This window comes from Manis javanica, chromosome X (assembly GCF_040802235.1).
Source record: "Manis javanica isolate MJ-LG chromosome X, MJ_LKY, whole genome shotgun sequence".
NCBI classification, from domain to species: Eukaryota; Metazoa; Chordata; class Mammalia; order Pholidota; family Manidae; genus Manis; species Manis javanica.
The window spans coordinates 54947255-54968154 of NC_133174.1; the positions used below are offsets into that span (position 1 = coordinate 54947255).

Below are 20900 nucleotides of genomic sequence, written 5' to 3' on the forward strand. Positions count from 1 at the left end.
GGGCCAATGTATGAATACTAAAGGCTGCATTTAGGCAGAGCCCAATTCAAGGATATACTAGGTCTGTCTGGCAAGGAAATCAGGGAGAAAGCAAAATATGAACATTTGAGTTGAGTAGGGATTTAGGATGATGAATCATCTATTCAACCAGTGTTTAAACTAAGTATTTATCCTTAAGGAATTTAGAATCTGTAAGCAGGGAGAATGGACATCCTTATTATCTTAGTTCAGACAACTTTTCTAATAGGTTAGCTTTTTTTCACATAATAGCTATTGTTTTTGGCCACTGATAATAAATCCAAGTTTCCCTTCCTTCCCAATAGCCCGGAAGCTGAAGAAACTTGGTAATTTGAAACTACAGGAGGAAGGGGAAGCTTCCAGCACCACCAGCCCCAGTGAGGAGCCAACCCAGAAGCTGACGGTGTCACACATTGAAGGTTATGAGTGTCAGCCCATCTTTCTGAATGTCCTGGAAGCCATTGAGCCAGGTGTGGTGTGTGCTGGACATGACAACAACCAGCCTGACTCCTTCGCAGCCTTGCTCTCTAGCCTCAATGAACTGGGTGAAAGACAGCTTGTGCATGTGGTCAAGTGGGCAAAGGCCTTGCCTGGTAAGAAAAGGGAAAGTGGGGGCATAGGATAAGGGAAATCATATCCAGTGAAAGCTCTTATGGGCCAGGCACCATGTCCAGTCATTTCCTCCCATTAGTTTGTACAATCTTCACCATAACCCTATGAGGGGGTGGGGAGAAGATTGGCATAATCTCCACTTCAAAAATAAGGAAACTCAGACATCAATGAAAAGAGCAGCATTAAAGAGTGTCCCATATGTCTCACATTGGCATGCAGCAATCACATTCAACCCTCAGACATAGTCAGCATATTTCCCCACAGTCATAGATCACATAGACATACCCTTATATGCCTTGAGATGCTCTTTTTTATGTGCACACACACAGGCTTATTCCAAAGATAATCTCATGCCTGACTGATATTCTGTCTTCAATATTTATTATCTTTAGGAGCCATGCCACAGGAACTCATACAATATGGTTATGATAGAAAGAAAGGGTTGGGAGTCAGAACACTTAGTCTTAGCTCTGCTGTTAACTCATTGTGTGACCCCTTCTCTTTCTGGGTTCCAGTTTCTCCATCTGTATAATGTATAAAGAGTGCCTAGGGCTAAATTGATGATCTTCAAATTTTGCTTAAAAAACTGTAGTACTGTTTAAATTGCCTTAAGAATCATAGTGGAGGGTGGAAATTAGGTGATAGTGGAAGAAAAAACAAGTATTTTTCTAACTTATGCTAAGGTATCTCCAGTCATGGGGAACTCACTTCCTCTTTAGGCCATCTATTATTTGAACAGGTCTGATTATTAAAATATTAGAGCTTAAAGAAACCTCAGAGAAAGTGAAAGACCTATACCCTGAAAACTATAAGACACTCTTAAGAGAAATTAAAGAGGTCACTAACAAATGGAAACTCATCCCATGCTCCTGGCTAGCAAGAATTAATATCGTCAAAATGGCCATCCTGCCCAAAGCAATATACAGATTCGATGCAATCCCTATCAAATTACCAACAGCATTATTCAATGAACTGGAACAAATAGTTCAAAAATTCATACAGAAACACCAAAGACCCCGAATAGCTAAAGCAATCCTGAAAAGGAAGAATAAAGTCGGGGGGGTGGGGTGGGAATCTCACTCTCCAACTTCAAGCTCTACTACAAAGCCACAGTAATCAAGACAATTTGGTACTGGCACAAGACTAGAGCCACAGACCAATGGAACAGAATAGAGACTCCAAACATTAACCCAAACATATATGGCCAACTAATATTCAATAAAGGGGCCATGGACATGCAATGGGGAAATGACAGTCTCTTCAACAGATGGTGCTGGCAAAACTGGACAGCTACATGTAAGAGAATGAAACTGGATCACTCTCTAACCCCATACACAAAAGTAAATTCAAAATGGATCAAAGACTTGAATGTAAGTTATGAAACCATAAAACTCTTAGAAAAAAACATAGGCAAAAATCTCTTAGACATAAACATGAGTGACCTCTTCTTGAACATACCTCCCAGGCAAGGGAAACAAAAGCAAAAATGAACAAATGGGACTACATCAAGCTGAAAAGTTTCTGTACAGAAAAGGACACCATCAATAGAATAAAAAGCTATCCTACAGTATGGGAGAATATATTTGTAAATGACAGATCTGATAAAGGGTTGACATCCAAAATGTATAAAGAGCTCACACACCTCAACAAACAAAAATCAAACAATCCAATTAAAAAAGGGGCAGAGGAGCTGAAAATACAGTTCTCGAAAGAAGAAATCCAGATGGCCAACAGACACATGAAAAGATGCTCCACATCGCTTGTCATCAGAGAAATGCAAATTAAAACCACAATGAGATATCATCTCACACCAGTAAGGATGGCTACCATCCAAAAGACAAACAACAACAAATGTTGGCGAGGTTGTGAAGAAAAGGGAACCCTCCTACACTGCTGGTGGGAATGTAAATTAGTTCAACCATTGTGGAAAGCAGTATGGAGGTTCCTCAAAATGTTCAAAATAGAAATACCATTTGACCCAGAAATTCCACTTCTAGGAATTTACCCTAAGGATGCAGCACTCCAGTTTGAAAAAGACAGATGCACCCCTATGTTTATCGCTGCACTATTTACAATAGCCAAGATATGGAAGCAACCTAAATGTCCATCAGTAGATGAATGGATAAAGAAGATGTTGTACATATACACAATGGAATATTACTCATCCATAGGAAAAAAACAAATCCTACCATTCGCAACAACATGAATGGAGCTAGAGGGTATTATGCTTAGTGAAATAAGCCAGGCAGAGAAAGACAAGTACCAAATGATTTCACTCATATGTGGAGTATAAGAACAAAAGAAAACTGAAGGAACAAAACAGCAGCAGAAGCATAGAACCCAAGAATGGACTAACAGTTACCAAAGGGAAAGGGACTGGGGCGGACGGGTGGGAAGGATAGGGATAGGGTGGGAAAAAAAGAAATGGGGCCTTACGATTAGTATGTATAGTGTGGGGGGGGTGCATGGGGAGGGCTGTGTAACACAGAGAAGACAAGCAGTGATTTTACAGCATCTTACTATGTTGATGGACAGTGACTGTGAACAGGAATGTGGGGGGGACTTGGTGAAGGGGGGAGCCTAGTAAACATAATGTCCTTCATGTAATTGTAGATTAATGATACCAAAATAAAATTTAAAAAAAAGAAAGAAACCTCAGAGATTCTCTATCCAAGGACTCACAGACTTTGCTCTGGCAGCCAATCTCTATATCTCAAAAATATTACAAGATACAAGTGGAGCTGGTTGATTTAAAGCCAATGTATCTTTCTCACTACCCCAAGAGAATCCTCAGTTCACTCTTGAAGGTTCTTAGAGCTACAGGGAACACTGTTTGGAAACAAGGGAAGCATAAGCTCTTTAAGGGTTCTCCTAATCCTAAATTTCTGTTATTCAGATATTCTTTAGAAACATCAACAACTAAACCTCTTCCTACCAAGTCGGAGATTAACCTGCTTTCCAATAAAAACTGCCATTCAGATGAAAATTTATAGTGCACAGAGTAGTTTCGTATGTACTACCTGATTTGATCCTCATAAGAATCCTATGGAGATTAATCTTCCTATTTCATAGATAAAAACACTCTAAGAAGTGATATGTGTGGCCTGCAGTTACAAATTCAGAAAGTAGCAGGGACAGAACTTGAGCCCATGTCCCCACCCCCAATTCTAAATCCCCTCTTCATGCAACTCCACCCATAGTCTGTGTAGTCCCCCTACAGTTCCTTAGCCCTGGGCTTTAGAGTGAGGATCCAAGTCCTTATCCAAAGCCACTTGGGTCATAATGTGGACTTGCTACCTTTGAAGACATTGTTTGTTGGCTGTCCAGCCCCTATTTTGTCATTCCAACTCAGAAGGCCTAATTGCAGCCACCAAAATGTCCCCAATACCTTCCCAGCTTGGAAAACTGAGATTGTCTATCCAATAAGATCTCTGGGAAGAAGGCCCAAGGACTCTAGTTGTCTATGCACTGTACCAAGGGAGGTATAGTGTATACTGTATACCTCCTCCAAAGGGAGGAAAAATATATATATATATTTTTTTATATATATATAAAAATTTTATGTATATATAAAAAAGAAAGTTGTTTCGATTCTTATCACTTATCCAGCTGGATGTCTTTATACCACATATGTAACAGAGATATAGTTTAATCTTTCCAAGTAGTTGCCAAACACCTATATGGTCTCATTTTAGAGGATACAAAACATTTTCATGTATATGATTCCACTTAATCCTCACAGCAATCCTGTGAATCATAGAGGCTTTTATTTCCCTTTCAAATGACAAGGTTCATAGAAGTTAACTCATTCCATTTGGTCACTTAACAAATGGAGCCAGAACTTGGACTCACACCCTCTAATTTCTAATTTGGTGGTCTAAACAATAACCTAGTGCAAACCATTATGGCAGAATTTGTATGACTGGGAGTCACTGGCTTTTCTTAGCTGCACCCCAAGAATGGGAAGACCTCTCCTTCCATTAACAAGTCTGCAAGTCAATATCAGTTCACCGTCTAGCTCATCCAAGAAAATAATCTCTGGCTTTGATTTATTTAAAAGAATCGCTTCAAAATAAAGCCAATTATCACATTCATAAGAACAGTTATTCATATCAGTAATGTTCTATTAGTTCAAGCTATTTGCCCATTCAACAAATTGAGTTCCTTTCCTGTGTGAGGCACTGTGCTAGGCACCTACTCAAATTTTGTTGTAAGTTTTCTGTGATAGTGATGATATATGTAAATTACCTAGTATATAGTACCTGGTACATTAATAAATGACAATTATTAGCTAACAGTGGATGAGTGGATTGTGTGTACACAGTATAATTATTATCCAATGTATTTGGTTTGGAATCTTAGCTATATATGAGGTGTGTGACCTTGAGCAAATTACATGTCTACATGTGCTTCTGTTTCATTATTTATAGAGATGGTAGAACAATTGCTACCTTGCAAGTTGTTACCAACATAGGGATTACATATAAAGAGCACCTAGAACAGTAGCTGAAACATAGTAAATGTTCTGTAAATGGTGAGTCATGATGAGGCTAGAGTGCTAAGCCACTGCTCCCGCTAAAGTCAATTTAAACTGCCACCAGCCTTGACTAGAAGCTTATGCATGGGTCCCAAGGACAAATCATCTTCTTTGAAAATTTTGGTTATTGGGTGCACTAGAGCAGCAAAGATTTCCCAGCTGGCCTTTCTGCGGATATGTTCTCCCAGACTAGACATGAGACTACAGGTTTCCACTGCAAATTGCTAAGAAATGAATTGAATGAGTTTTATCAAGAAAACAGAATCTCAAAGAAACTGTCTCTGCTCCCTGACCTGTTTGATGTGTTTCAAAGCCTGAGAATGAGTCCTCTATTTCTCCAGAACAGCCTAAGAGCAGTGCCTAATAGGTGTTGACTAAATACATGTTGAAGGAAACCTGTAGCTAGGAGCTACTGTTTTCTCAAGTCATCTCTTAATAGCCATGCCATTTGAGTAGGCTACTTCAAAAGCAAGGCATTAGAGAACAGAGTTAGGTATTGTAATCAAATTAAACCTATAGGAAAATTTGCCTGCTATATTGCTGATGTGTACACAGTAATTAGGCTCGAGAGTGCTAAGTGGCTCTCACTAAGGACTGTTAATTAGTACTACAGCCAAACTAAGCTTTCTTTTTTTTTCTTCTCTTTGCTAGTTCTATGGCATCTCACAGAAGGAAAAAAAACATCAGTATTGACATATTCCTTGGTACTTGTACAATTTAATCCTCATCCTCATTATGTACCCTCACATTCACACTCACCAGCCAAGATTTTCCTTGCTTCCCATTGCCTCCCACCCCAGAGGTTCAGAGTTCAGGCTCTCAGGCTGCTTCCCCAAGAGATCCTTGGGTGTTCCATGTTTGGCCCCTTCTTTTTGTCTCCTACTAGGAAGAGTCAGTCCCAGGAATTCTGTGCTACAGAAGGTGAGAGGCCTAGGAACTAATATTGCAGCCCTGAGTGATGACATGGGGGCGGTGATATGGGGAACTCGAGAATCCTTGATGTCTGGAAGGTTCAGGACCTAAAAGAAGAGGGAAGTATGATGTGTAGGTAGGCAATGGCCAACCAAGCAGAACAATGTGTCTAAACAGCGTAGACTTCAGACCTGAGCCTGTGGCTAAGATACCTTGGTAGTTCTTGACCTGTGACCTATGGCTAAGATACTTTGGTGTTCTTGATCTGTGACCTTCAGTAGAGTAGAAAAGGCAGTGAAGAGGGGAATTAGAGCACCTGGATCCTAGTCCCAGCTCAGCCACATATAGACTATATGCTACCTTGGAAAAGTCAGTAAACTTCTCTAACCTTCAAGTTCTTTGTTGGCAAAATAAATGTCATATGCCTACCCTCTAGGGTTATTATGAGGGTTAAATGGGGCATCAACAGGAAAGTTAGAAGCATCATCTAAATTCATGGAAGCATTTCTAATGAAGTATGGCAAGACAAAATTTCAGACAATTCTGGATCTGTTGGGGAAAAGAGAAATGGGGTTCTGATAGGAGATGAGCTCTGAGGTGATACTTTAAGTATCCAACTGTTTGGAGACCTCCAGGAGACTATAGGTGCATCTGTTGTACCTATGTGGTATTGTGGAGGTAGCATCTGGGAGCCTCTGTTCTCTGAGTTTAAGGAGGTAACTTGGAAATCATCTAACTCCCATTTTTTTAAAAAAAGGTAAGGGTTCTTTGTCCACTTTATTAATATTTCTCAAATGCCTAGACAAATATCTGAGCTGTGCTATGTAGTGAGGAAGAGATGAATAAAAAGAAATGGTCCAAGAATTGTTCAAGAAGTTCCAGTTCTTGTTAGGCAGAGAGATGTATACATAGATAATCCAATAATATGTAATGAATGTTATAAATGCGTGGGGCTACACAAGATTCAGTAAGAAGGTTAAAGAAGAATCATTAAGTCTTCTGCTCAGTTGAGTTGGAAAAGTCTTCACAGAAGAAGTACACTTTCAGTAATGAAATATGAGCAAGTTGGAAAGCCTAAAGAAGGAGAAGTGCATTCTAAGCAAAGGCAACTGCCTATGCAAAGATAGAAGAGAGATAGAGGCATGAGAAAGCATGGTGTATTTAGCAAACTCTTAGCTTTTCAGAATAGCTAGAACCTAAATTATGAGAAGGCAAATGGAAAGAAATGACTAGTCTAAGGAAGCTGGTCATAAAAGGCCTGTTTGTGTATAATAATGGCAATAGGGCAGGAATGGCAGTATAGTGGGAAAGCACCAGGGCCAGATTACTTGTTTAATGGAAAAATGGAGAGGAAATGTGAGGCAGAAAGGGGGTTAGAGAAAAGAGACAGAGCCTGAAGATGGTATGGAGAAGGCAGTAGCTGTCAAAAGCATTCCACCATATACTGATATATAACAATATCCCATTCCTGGGGTAATTAGAAGGTACAAGTAAGATTATATATAGAAAAGAGCTTTTTAAAGTGAAAGTACTGTTCATGTGGGAGAAATATTATTACTCTGCATTTTCAGAAAGGCATAGTGATCAAGAACAAAGGCTTTGGAGTCAGACTGTTTGGCTTTGGAACTTAGTCTAACAATTACTAGCCTTATGATCTTGGACAAGTTCCTTATCTTTTCTGTGATTCACTTTCACTGATTCACAGGATGGTGATAAAAATGGTACCTATTTTATTGGATTGTTGTAAGGATTGAATAAGTGAATGTAAGTAACATGATTTGAAAAGAGTTCATTCATTGTAAGCAGTCAGGAAGAGTAAGGTTATTATTTTCTTCCAAGTGACAATGCCCTTTTTGCCTCTATCATCATCTCATTTGAGCCTCTCAGTGAAGTAAGGAAAGGAAGGAATATTATCCCCACCATGTCTCATCCTCCCCAGCACTGATGGTCCCTGGGGCTCTTCAGGGGCTGCCTGCATGCCAGAGATTTTCAACCCAGAAGAGGCCCAGACTTCACTCAGCCAATAAATGCCCAGTCTGATCACTGCCTCTGTCCCATCTCTAGGCTTCTGCAACTTGCACATGGATGACCAGATGGCAGTCATTCAGTACTCTTGGATGGGGCTTATGGTGTTTGCCATGGGCTGGCGGTCCTTCACCAATGTCAACTCCAGGATGCTCTACTTTGCCCCTGACCTGGTTTTCAATGAGTAAGTGCTTACGGGCCCTGAACTCACACAGCATCCTGGCCAGTCCTGGTCAATGGTGATGATGATAATGGGAGTAACAGTGGGGATTAGCCCATTTGATTTATAGATGAGACAGTGAAGGCCCAAACTAGCTTGCCCAATATGAGGTGGCTTTGCCCAGCTGAAAGGCTAACTGGTAGGAGGAAAGGGGGATTGGTGCTTTCCCACTCAAGACCCAACCCTGGTATTTTGGCCATGCTTCTGACCTGCTTTGTAGCTTATCTCAGAACCTAATGTCAAGGCCCCTCCCGTTCACTCTGAGCAACATAGAGAATGGGCAGAGGCACTCTAGTGTGAGGGCTGAAGTTCCTTTGATCTCTTTGCTACCACTGAGGGCTACGACCAGTTACCATTTGTTGAGCAACTCCTTTATGTCTAGACTATTGTAGATGCTTTCAAAATCCCTTGTCATTGAGCCCTCATGATAACCTCATTTTCCCTTTTTGAAGATACATTTTTTTTAGTAGATGGGGAAGATTAGGCTGAACAAAATAAAGTGACTCATCCAAGGTCACACAGTTAGTGCATGTTGATGACAGAATTCAAAGTATGCCTGAATAATTCTCAGCTCTTATACTGTCTCATGGTAGTAATAATGGGGAAGAACAGCTTTACCATTCTCTGGCCTTGTGACCTTGGATCAGTCACTTCCCTGTCTTAAATTAAAACAGGTTTAATTAATGCTTTCCCTGCTGTTAGCACTATTTATCCTTCATGAATTTGACCAAGGGCTCAGATTTTGAAATTATACTCAAGTAAAATCTCTGTTCTGTTATATCCTTTATCACTGTCTTTGGGCAAGACCCTTACCTTCCCTAACTTTCAGTTTCCTTATCTGTTAAAAAAATATAACTTTCTTAAATGGTTTGTTAAGATGACTAATATGGGAGCTAACAGATGTGAAATGTGTGGCCTGTAATGAGCAAGAAATTTAAAAAGGAGTACCTTTCTGATACTTTCCCTAATAGTGATAACCTTTTCTATGTCTGGTATTTGAGGTCCTGTGATGGCATTGTGAATGGAGCTGGTTAGAAGACTCTTCCCAAGGACCTTGAGCTAGACTCACCAAAAACAGTCCCATTTGATGAGGGCAGGAATTGACCTTCCATCCCCTGCAGCCATCTGACCTAGAAGATCCTTAAAATAAAACCTAAAGGCCAGTGGTTCTTTCCAGTACAGCAGTGCCATGTGGGGGAAAATGAGTATCCCCAGCTGCCCTCTTCCAACCCAGCCAGCCCTGGTAGCCAGAAGATAAGAATAACCATCAGGCTTTTGGCACAACCTGCTTTGTGTTTTCCAGATCTCCAAAGAGTTAGCTATGATGCCATCTTCTGGGGCAGGAATTTAAAAGCCCCCATCTTGTTCATCTCTCACCTCCACCCCTATGCTGCCCTCCAGTGACTGCATCAACCCTCTGACCACCTGCACCAGCATCCCCATCCAGTTAAATCCTTATTTCCTTCCCTGCCTCTGTGTATGTTGCACCCCACCTCAGCTTCCAAGCCTGCTCCCATGTATTTAAGTCCCAGGGCTCCTTGCTTTGTAGGAACCACTGTGTTAGAGTTCTTAGGGTCCCTAGAAACATCTAAACGAATGTTTCTAAATGGGGATTGTGTTGCCATTTTCATCCCCTGCATTTTTTTTCATTGTGTAGGACGTTCCTGCATATTGGAATATGTTTAACACATCTGGCACCTGCCCACTAAATGCCAAATAGGATCTCAGTCAGTGACAGACCCAAACTCCCCATCCCACCACATTTCTAGCACCCACTAGGGAGACAGTACCTCTCCAGTTGAGCGCGACCAATTGTTGCTAGCTTCCTCAAGGTATTACTGAGGAGACTGAGGCCCAATGAGAGAGAGAGGGACTTTGAGCCAATCAATTTACTGATCTTTCTCACACCAAACCCTGTCATTAGCCCTGCTTTCTTCCATCCTCATTCCTTGTTTGTGGAGAACACATGCTCTGAGGGGAATGGGCTTGAACCCTAGCTATTGACCTTTGGTAAATTACTGAATTTCACTGAACCTCAGTCTACTCATCTGTAGAATGATGAATAATATCATAGTGACACCTTCCTACATGTTATTTACTGAACACTTAATATGTGCCAGGCACTGTGCTCAGTGTTTTATAATTGCCATCTCACTTCTTATCTACTCTTTTTTATTCCCACCTACCTAGTTTCTCCTTCTTAATTCCATTTCCATCCCTCATTTTCTACCTTCTCCCTTTCCTTCCTTTAACTCTCTACCTATTCTTTCTGCCTTTTATCCCCACTTCTTGTTCCCATCTTCTCTGAATTCCTTACCTTGCCTTTCTCCCTTTTCTCACATTTCTTCTCCCCACATTTCTCTGTCCCTGAGGCCTACAGCAGTGTTACAGCAATTCTCCATATCAGGTTCATGATTTCAGTGTTAAAAAGACTACAGTGTTATCATCAACAGAAGCTTGGAAGTACAGCAGACACTAAAGAACAGCCAGGTCCCAGGGTGAGCAGTTTTTATTCAAAAATTCTCCAGGGTGAAAGAGCTGAGAGCAACACTATTCTGGTCAATTGGCTTGTGATACTATCTAAACACTTCTTTCCAGTTGGGTTCCAGTGTGAATTATACTTCTACACCATCTGCTGCCTTCCCTCTTTCTACAGGATAGCCAAGCTCACTGAGATAGTGTACTGTGCTTGCACCCAGCCAGTACCAGGTCCTCTTAACCTGTGGACGAGGCTAGTGGTTTAGGGGCAAAAATGTCAAGCCACAGCCTTTGTGTCCAATCTGGGAGGCCTTTTTCCTCACCACTTAAGTGTCAAATTCCCTTTCCTTTTACCACAAGATATAAAATCAGTTCCTTCCTTCCTTTCTTTCTTCCTTTCTTTCTTCCTTCCTTTCTTTCTTTCTTTCTTTCTTTCTTTCTTTCTTTCTTTCTTTCTTTCTTTCTTTCTTTCTTTCTTTCTTTCTTTCTTTCTTTTTGTTCTCTCTTTCTTTCTCTCTTTCTCTCTTTCTTTCTCTCTTTCTTTCTTTCTTTCTCTCTTTCTTTCTCTCTTTCTTTCTTTCTTTCTCTCTTTCTGTCTCTATCTTTCTTTCTCTCTTTCTCTCTCTCTCTCTCTCACACACACACACGCACACACACACGATTTCTGAAGTGCTGAAATGCTGAAATCCAGGAAGGCCTACTAGCAGGAGGATGCTGTATCTTCTGTGAGAGGTTTGCCATGGCCAGTCATGGAACAGAGAGATTGTTTCCTCAAAGAAGCTGTCTAAGCCTTGGCCACTTCCCTGTATAATTTATAGGTGGTAATGTGATGATCTGTTTACAAGTCACTATAATAAAAGCAGCTTACATACGTTCACAGCTCCCAAACTGTGGTAAGGAACAGCCAGTGTATGAGGGAGTAGGTTCCCCGACAGCAGGGAAGTTCTTGGCTGATTTGATAAGCACTGAAACTCGTTTTGGTGGCATACTGGGGAATCTCCTTCTGCGGGAGTTTTTAAAGAAATGATTTAATTCCCAGTATGGGAAATGACATTCAAGATAAGAGGCAGGGGAATTGGCAGGATGAACTATTGTGGCCACTTGGAAATCCTTGTGTCCTTATGTTAAGAATTTATTCTAAGGCCCATTTCCTAGAAGCCCTCTAAGTTGGAATGCCTGGGAGGCAGGGTCTGGCTCTGGTTATCACTGGAATAGTAGAACTGTAGTCAGGGAGGCCATGTGCCTGGCTCATTATGTTCATTCGGTTAGGCTTTCCTGTCCCTATCTCAGGAAACGGGACCTAGAAATTGCATTTGTTAACCCATATTCTGTCCAGGGAAGATGAGTAGTTATTAGGATGTCAAGATTTTGGAAAAAAATGAACAACTTTGTTCCTTGTTACTGAAGCACCAGCAAGAGAAATAGCAAGAGCTCTTCCCGGACAACCTGGGAAGGGGAGGGCAGTCAAAGATATTCTTTCTAGCCTTACTGTAAGCCTACTCTCACTCCTTTTTTTCCTCTGTATGTCTTCTTCCCAGGTACCGCATGCACAAGTCCCGGATGTACAGCCAGTGTGTCCGAATGAGGCACCTCTCTCAAGAATTTGGATGGCTGCAAATCACCCCCCAGGAATTCCTGTGCATGAAGGCACTACTACTGTTCAGCATTAGTAAGTGCCTGGAGGGACAGGGAATGCCCCTGGAGGCAAAGGGGCTCAGAGAGGGAGCTACTTTTGTCATTAAAGCATTATCAGGGCAAAGCAAGCTCCTGGACATTTCCCTTCTTCGTTTATCCTCCCTCCTCCATTCTCCCTTAGCATCCTTTTATCCTAACAGAGATGAATTTCATGGCTAAAGACCAATTTCTTTGCTAGAATTCAACCTCCATTAGATTTCTACCTACCCCAGTCTCTCTTTGGAATAAGACCTTTTTAGCTAACTGTAGTGGGGGTCTGAAATTTTCCATAGCTTCATAGAAACAGGCAGAGAACACCTTGTATTTCTTACAGAGCAGAAGGGATTGCCTCCTAGAAGGAATTTTTTCTTCTGCCAACAGGAGAAGATCTATGTAAGCAATTCAGATAAGGTTTGTTTGGCAACCAAGGAACTTTTCTTTAATATCTCTTCTGAGCAGAGTTCTGTCTTAGCCTCTGTGAGGGAAAAAGGAGGCAAAATTTCATATTCAAAGCCATGTTTTTTAATTGTCTAAATCAGAGCTAGTCTGTGGTCAACATAAAACCATAGGTCCTAAGAAATGTGTAGATGAGAAGACTAGAGAAATGAAAGGCTCAGTAAAATTTATTTACTTGATGTCCTTCAGCTTGGGTCCAGCTAGCATTTTCCTTAAGACCATCCTGGCAGACTTTAGACCCCATGCATGCAAAGTGACAGGAAGCCAAGTAGATGGTTCCCTCCCTGTGGGGGCGGACGTCAAGTTTGTGGTCAGAAAACTTGGTGCTTTGACTAATGCTCCTTTGTGGGCATACTTCCCCTCCCCATTCTGTCTTCATCCCACATCAGTTCCAGTGGATGGACTGAAAAATCAAAAATTCTTTGATGAACTTCGAATGAACTATATCAAGGAACTTGATCGTATCATTGCATGCAAGAGAAAAAATCCCGCATCCTGCTCAAGGCGCTTCTACCAGCTCACCAAGCTCCTGGATTCTGTGCAGCCTGTAAGCAAACAATGGAGGGTGCTTTGTCATGTAGAAGCAGCCTCATACAGCCAAGTGATAATATGCTCTTTTAGGGTCTGGCACCACATGTTAGGAGGTGCTTTCATTCCCCTGGGGCTTTGAGTGTGGTCCAGGAAGAAAATGCAATGGAGAAGAAAGGAACACAGGTCACAGTGCCCTAGTTGGATGTTGTGAAAGAGGTGGAGAAGTTGAGCACAGAGCATTTGGGACTCAGAGAAGGCACTTAGAGCAGATAAGTTCTCTAGGCAGACAAAACAGACCTGGATGTTTTTCCTCTTCCTTGAATCATTGCCTGTGAGTTTGTGTATGTGTGGAAGAGAGAAAGGGTGTGTGTGTGTGTGTGTGTGTGTGTGTGTGTGTGTGTGTGTGTGTGTGCATGCACTCTGGTGGAGAGGAACACCTAGTCCTGAGTCAGAGGCCTTGCAATATAATAGATCTCTTGGAGACCTCAGTGGCTCCCTGGAGACCATTTAGTGCACATGTGCTTGCACCAGCACATAGAAATACATGAAGAGGATCAAGGACAGGGAAGGAGGAAATCAAACATGGGTGGAGGGAGATCCTGACAGAAGCCAACTCCTTGTCAACCTTGTTTTCTCCCTCATATTATCTCCCTACAGATTGCACGAGAGCTGCATCAGTTCACTTTTGACCTGCTAATCAAGTCCCACATGGTGAGCGTGGACTTTCCAGAAATGATGGCAGAGATCATCTCTGTGCAAGTGCCCAAGATCCTTTCTGGGAAAGTGAAGCCCATATATTTCCACACCCAGTGAAGCTTTGGAAGCCCCCATTTCTCACCCCACACACTCCCCTTTTCAGATATCTTCTGCCTGCTATAACTCTGCACTACTTTTCTGCAGTGCCTTGGGGAATTTCCTCTACTGATGTACAGTCTGTCATGAAGATGTTTCTGAGTTCTATTTGCTGGGCTTTTTTTTTCTCTCTCTTCTTCTCCTTTCTTCCCTGTCTCACCCTTCCATGGTATCTTCAGACTCTGTCCACTGCCATAGTTCTTATCTGTATTTTGAATGGTGGTGTTATTTCTTTAAATCTTTGGTGATCCTCATGTGGCCCAGTGTCAAGTTGTGCTTGTTTATAGCACTGTGCTGTGTGCCAGCCACACAAACATTTACTCACCTAATGCCACTGGAAGTTTAGAGTGCTAAGAGTATCTGGGAAAACAAAACACAAGAAAAACACAAAACGGCGCATGGGTTTTTCATCTTAAAAAATATAAGAACAAACAGAAACCCACAAGGAGACCAACACTGACTAGAATAGGGTGAAAATTTGCAGCCCATAGGGAGTCATTGCATTTTTGCCAAACCCTCTTTCCTTGGGACACTTTATTTTCTGCCAATGGCTATTGCCTATAGTGAGCAGGGTGACCTCAGAGCCAAGTTGGGGAGGCAGATTTAAAAGAGAACAAAGAAGACAAATGGATTACCAGTACCTGCCCACAGTCTTGACTTCTAAGGAATACACCACTCAACTGCAGAGCAATTCATTGTACTGAAAATATGCTTCTTGTTTGAAAAGTTGTCTGCCAAAAGTTGTGAACGTCTTCCCTCCAGCCAATCCCTTTTCTCTTCACCCTCTGCCTCCACCCTCAATTTGACTTTCAATAGCTTTTCTAAGAACTTTGAGTTGAATTCTCTTTAACCAAAACTTGGCCACGACCAGTGAAAAGTCAGGCCAATGAGAAGGAAAGGAGAGATGTGATCCTTTGGAAAGCCCCATTCAGATCCAGGTCTGCTCTCCCATTTTTGGGCCAGGCAAGAGTTTGGAGCTGGGGTCAGAGGAAAAGGAAGTGGTGGCTTGGCTGTTCTCCTGCTTAGGACACTGAACATTTGATCCATCTTTGTTCCTGACTTTAAGAGAGCTGAATGTTTTCTTCCTGACTCTGTGCTGCTGCAAGCTCCCTCCACCCTCCCATCAGTATTTTGTGGGCCTGAATTTCACCAGACTGCATTAAAGAAGTTGCGGTAGTGATGTTTGTCCACTTCTTTGGGCATGTTCACAGACTCTTTGCTAAGAGCCTCTACCACCATGAAGGCTAGCAAGCCAGCAGTTTTATCATCTATCTCTAGATGCCAGAAGGCTCAAAGACTTCTTACCAGATGTTTCTGAACAACTATCAGATCTCTGGATCCTTAGGCAAACAGGAAAGAAAGCATCAATGGAATTGGACAAGCTGGGCATGTTGCCCTTGTCTCCAGAGATGATACCTCCTCAACAAGTGGACTAATACCCACTTCCTTCTTCAGAGTAGCTAAAGCAGCTCTCCAGAGTGGGATTGAAGAGAAAACTCAATTACCAGGGTGGGAAGAATGAAGTCACTAGAACCAGAAACCGTATAGATGCTTTCCTTGCCACCCAGCATATCCACTTGCGAAACTCATGGGAAGAAGAGAGAAGGATCCAAGAGGAGACTCTGACTATTAAATTAAAGTATTCAGAGACAAAGTAAAGCCAGATAGGCACCATCTGGTGAATTTGCTCATCCTCCTCCTATGCTGCTGATTCTGGGCTCCGACATTGGCCATACTCATTCAGACTCCCCACTTTTGTTGCTGCCTCTCAGAGGGAGGCTGAAGCACTGGAACTGCAGAACCATGGCCTCCTTTGAAAAGGTCTGTTTGGTGTGGCCCCAGTGGGCTGTCACCCATAAACTTGGTGTGGTCCTGGGACACTGGTGTCGTATAGTCCTTTGATACACCTCTGTTCTGTTGACATTGTCCCCCATTCCCAAGTGCGGAGGGATTGTCCACTTACTTTCTCATCTTGGTCACTGCCTCCTCTCTTAGTTTTTAAATTTATCTGCTAAACTCAAGAAATTAGGGACCAGTCACCGCACTGCCCATTTCAGTTGGTTCACTCTACTTTTTGAGAAGATAGCTTCTGAGTGACATGATATGATCTACATGGGTTTCTTCCCAATTTCTGTGTTGATATTAATAGCCAAATGAACTTACACAACAGCTTCTTTAAATAACAAAGGAGAAAGGAACCTGGAATGGGTGATATACCATTCCAAGACTGCTGGACAAAACTAAAGCTGACAGGTTCTCTTTCTCAGGTACGATAGACAAATTCTGGTTTTCTTTGTTATGACACCATTTGGCTTATGTAAGTTCACAGGATCACTTTTAGCTGTTTTAAACAAAAAGAAAAAAATCCACCACTCTTTTCAGTTAAATGAGGTTACATTTTAATAGTTCCTTTACATCTGTTTTGAAATGATTTTCCTCTTTTGTGGTACATGGATTCAATTACATCAGTCTAATACCTCTCCTTGTAAATACTAGAGGTTCTCCTTTCCATTTTTCTATCAGATTTTTCATTTTTATGTATTTCCCAATTGTGACTCTTGCCCTTATGAATATATATGTTTTGCATTTGTGAAGTGTAATTTAAAACAGCAACAAGTGGATTGCTCTAAATTTCCAAATGGCAAGATTAAGGGTAAATGGCCTAGCCAAGGCTTTATGCCTACTGTTTTTGCACTGGGATTTCAGTGAGCAAAGGACATTTTAGCTTGGCTTTGTTCTCCCATAGATGAAAAGGAGATGGTTTTTTCTTTTGGCCACTGATGTTCCAGCCAATGTAATTGACAGAAGTCTCATTTTGCATGTACTCAGCTCTACAGAGTTGATGTGGTTGGTACCTGTGAAGAATCAGTTACCCAAACCCACTCAACCTGGTTAGCTGAAAGATGAGGATCACTCACCAGACAATTATCTCTAGGAGATCTAAAGTGCTAAATGGGGATGGAGAGTGAAGAGAAACAGAAGGAGTACCAGGGAGAAGGCCCTATCCATCTGGGGCAGCAAACAGCGGCCAGAGTCACAAACTCTGTGGTTAAAGAGGAGTCATTTGGCAGTTTCAGCTCTTGTTCATTGGGCAACTCTCCCAGGCCTGGCCTCTCTGAGCTGAAATAATGGTTAGGTTCTTTGTTCCATAGCTTTTCTATGCCACAGACTGTATCGTTGTTCTTGGAGATTTCACTATTTTTTTAATGAGAAAGGAATTTTTTTGAAGGATTCTGTCATATATCTTTGAAAAAGAAAATCAGTAAAACATATTTTTATGTATGCTCACTGGCACTAAAAAAGAAAAAAAAGAGCTTCATTCTGTCCTTTGGATAGTTGCTGAGGTGATTGTCCAGGTTAAGAAATAATGTGCTGATGCTAGAGTCTCTTTCTCTCCATACTCTACTTCTAAATACATATATGCATATATAGCAAGAAGTAGTCTATTTGTACTTTAAGAAAAAATAGTTCCACCATTCACATGATATTGATACTATACAAATGACCTAACTCTGAGCTTCAAGTAGCTTCTAAGTGTTTGTTTCATTTGACACAAGACAGACATGGCCTTGTTCTCTTTTTTCCCTTGATATTCAGCAGGGCACAAAATTCAAGCCACTCCCTCTACCCATTCCCAGTCCTATGCTAGGGGTGCACTTCATAAGACTCTTCAAACAACCTTTTAACTACCCTTGCATGGGCCTTGCATGGCCCTGGGAAAAACAAGAGACTGACTATAAATTATCCTGTACCAGTTGCCCAGGTGAGAGGGTACTAGGCTAAGGGAGTGGCCTGTATGGGCTACCAAAGGGGGTAATGAGAATCAAGAATGCAAAGGATCAAATCCCCCCAAAAGTCAAAATAAGCCATTTAGCATGCACAATTTCTTGTAAAAGGAACTTTCTACCCCTGCTGTCACCTTTTATAGGCAGGTCTGTTCTCACCACTAATCTCTTTGAAAATCTTTGAAAGCAGTTTAAAAAAAGAAGACCAAGAGATGAAAGCATAATATTATGTAACCAAATATTACATTGTATCTGCTAAAATATCAAAATTTTTAAAGGCAGAGAGGGAGCAGGCATTAGTGCCTTTGGTAAGCTATCCAAAGACAGACTAAAGCACTTTGATGGTGACTGACTTATAGGAGTTTTCTGGGGTTTTCCCCTACAGTATACATGGTTAGAAGAGTGGAAGGTAATTTTGAAAAAAAAATGGGATTATAAATGCTTCACTAAATGATTTTATAAGTAGAACTAGCTTTCCTTTTCTCTAGTAGTCGCTGAGCAAATTCTTAAAGCTCCATTATTGCATGATTGGAAATGGAGCTGTCTTAGGCACTGTGTTTGCTAGCGTCCATGTTAGCTTATATGAAGATGTGAAGCCCTTGCTGAGAAGTGAAGCATTTAAAGGACTAGATTTTGCACTAGAAAGACAGCAGGCAGATATCCTCATTTCTGCCCACTTTGGATGGCACAAAAAGTTATCTGCTATTAAATGCAGAAGGTTGAAATATATTGTAAATGAGTATTTGCATCCATGTTTCAAAACTGACATATATATATATAGATATAATGTGTTGTGATAGCTTTACCTTTCTCTGCGCCTTTATGTTTGGCTCCAGGTCATAATTGATACCATGTACTTGTGAAAGAAGCTATAGTTGAAATTTGGAAGATCTCTCAGAAAGGAAGACACCTAGGATGACAGATAACTAAGAGATCCCTGCCCTATTGGGTCTGATCCATAGGCCTTTAAAGGCAGAATAGAGGGGGAAAGGATTGAGTACATGATGTATTGCACTTTACTAGCCCAAGACAGATGAATGTGTAAAGGGTGGTGAAGACTCATTGGAACCAACTGAGCTCTACCTTAGGGAAGGCCCAGGCTTAGAGCCAAAGGCCCATCCAAATGATTAGCCAGTGGCTCCCTACTGGTACCTGAACAGTTGGAATAAGGAAGGGCATTCTTTGATCTTCACCATCCTTATGAGGAAAGGGCAGTTTGCTGTACTTGGGAATCTGGAGCAAGTGCTTCGTCTTTCACACAATTCAGCCACCTGCGACTGAGGTGCTCTTGCTACTGGGTGTCTATGTGCTCTAATTCTGATTTTGGATATGTTCTGTAAAGATTTTCACAATGAAAATGTGTTTTTATCTGTTAAAAATTGTCAATGTAATAGAAGTTGTATCTCTGTAGGTACAAGTCCATCTCGGCCCATGGGTAGGGGCATTTTTCATCAATTAAGAGATTGACGCTGGGGTCTGTTGCCTAAAGCCTCCCAACCCTCAATGATTTCTAGGTGACGGCAGAAAAATCCACATTAGTCATTCCTCTTCAGACACTTCAACTGAGGTAACAAACCATTTGGAATATTCCCACCCTAAAAAATGACTAGTAAATATTTTGATTTAGAGGTGAGTCTTAAAAGGAAAAATAGCCTTTGACCCAGCTTCAATTTATCCCCATTTAATTTGGCCAGAAAGTAGGTAACATACAGTGATTGCTTCCAATTTAGTTCACTATACCAGGGGTGCTAGTTTCTTTCATTACCCAACTTGTATCTTGTTTTATGGAATTAAATGAGAAACTATGGACTGACTGATCATTGTGGCCTAAAACAGTTCCCACATGCACTCTTTATCAAGGCTGTCATATAGTTACAGATTCTGTTGAACACTGAAGACTGAAACACACACATACCCCAAAGGAAAAAAAATTTGAAATGTTACTGCTTCTCTGGCAGTACTCTGCCTGACTGCTACTTCACATTTTGGGAATCTGTTTGCTGAACAGCAGACAAGCCAGGCCTGAAGTCTCTCCCAGTCTTAGTCCTTGGTGCTAACTATCCTGCAGTGAAGTACCTGTGGTGTTGTCTTATCCCATAAGCCACTTCTGTGCTGAGAGTAACCACCACTGGGATGACCCAAGCTGAAAAAAAAAAATGACTCTCATCACCCAGTGACACCTTTCTGCTTTCCCCTAGACTGGAACATTGATTAGGGAGTGCCTCAGACATGATGTTCTTGTGTTGTCCTTAAGATTACTTTGGCAGTAGGAGGGAGCAGACTCTGTAAACAGATGTAAGAAGTAATTTTTGATGTTGAGGGAAAAAATGAAAGAGAGAAAGCATCATATAAAGATTTTTTTTAAAGAAATGTTAATTTTGCTTGAAACTTCTTGCAATGGGACTTCAGTTCTTACAGAGGCACTTGGCCTCCACTGGACAGCAGGACCAGCCCCAAGCACTAGTGCTCTGTTCTCTTTTTGTAATCTTGGAAACTCTTGTGGCTCTAAATGCAATTAAAAATGGCAGAAAGTTGTTTGTTGGAATACATGTGTGATTTTGGGTTTGTCTCTGTCTCTGCTTTCAGAAATGTCATCCATTGTGTAAAATATTGGCTTGCTTGTCTGCCAGCTAAAACTTGGCCATGGCCCCTGTTGTGGCTGCAGGCTCCAGTTATTTTAACAGAGACCCAAGAAAATGCTAATGTCCTCTTATCACCACTGTTAATATGTTAAAATGTAGAGTAATCTAAAATTTCAGATGAGTGTCATTAGAATTCGTTTAGTTAGTTCTTTTTATTG

General features: G+C 41.4%; 1 protein-coding gene across 1 annotated transcript in view; it reads left to right on the forward strand.

Moving 5' to 3' along the window:
- Positions 1–20634, forward strand: part of AR (androgen receptor) — a 230876-nt gene extending 210242 nt beyond the window's left edge. Inside the window, exons 4-8 of the mRNA XM_037017104.2 lie at positions 324–611; positions 8144–8288; positions 12341–12471; positions 13322–13479; positions 14121–20634. Coding sequence (XP_036872999.1) covers positions 324–611; positions 8144–8288; positions 12341–12471; positions 13322–13479; positions 14121–14276 — 878 coding nt within the window. The 3' untranslated portion in view covers positions 14277–20634. The remainder of the gene's footprint in view (positions 1–323; positions 612–8143; positions 8289–12340; positions 12472–13321; positions 13480–14120) is intronic.
- Positions 20635–20900: the final 266 nt, after the last annotated feature.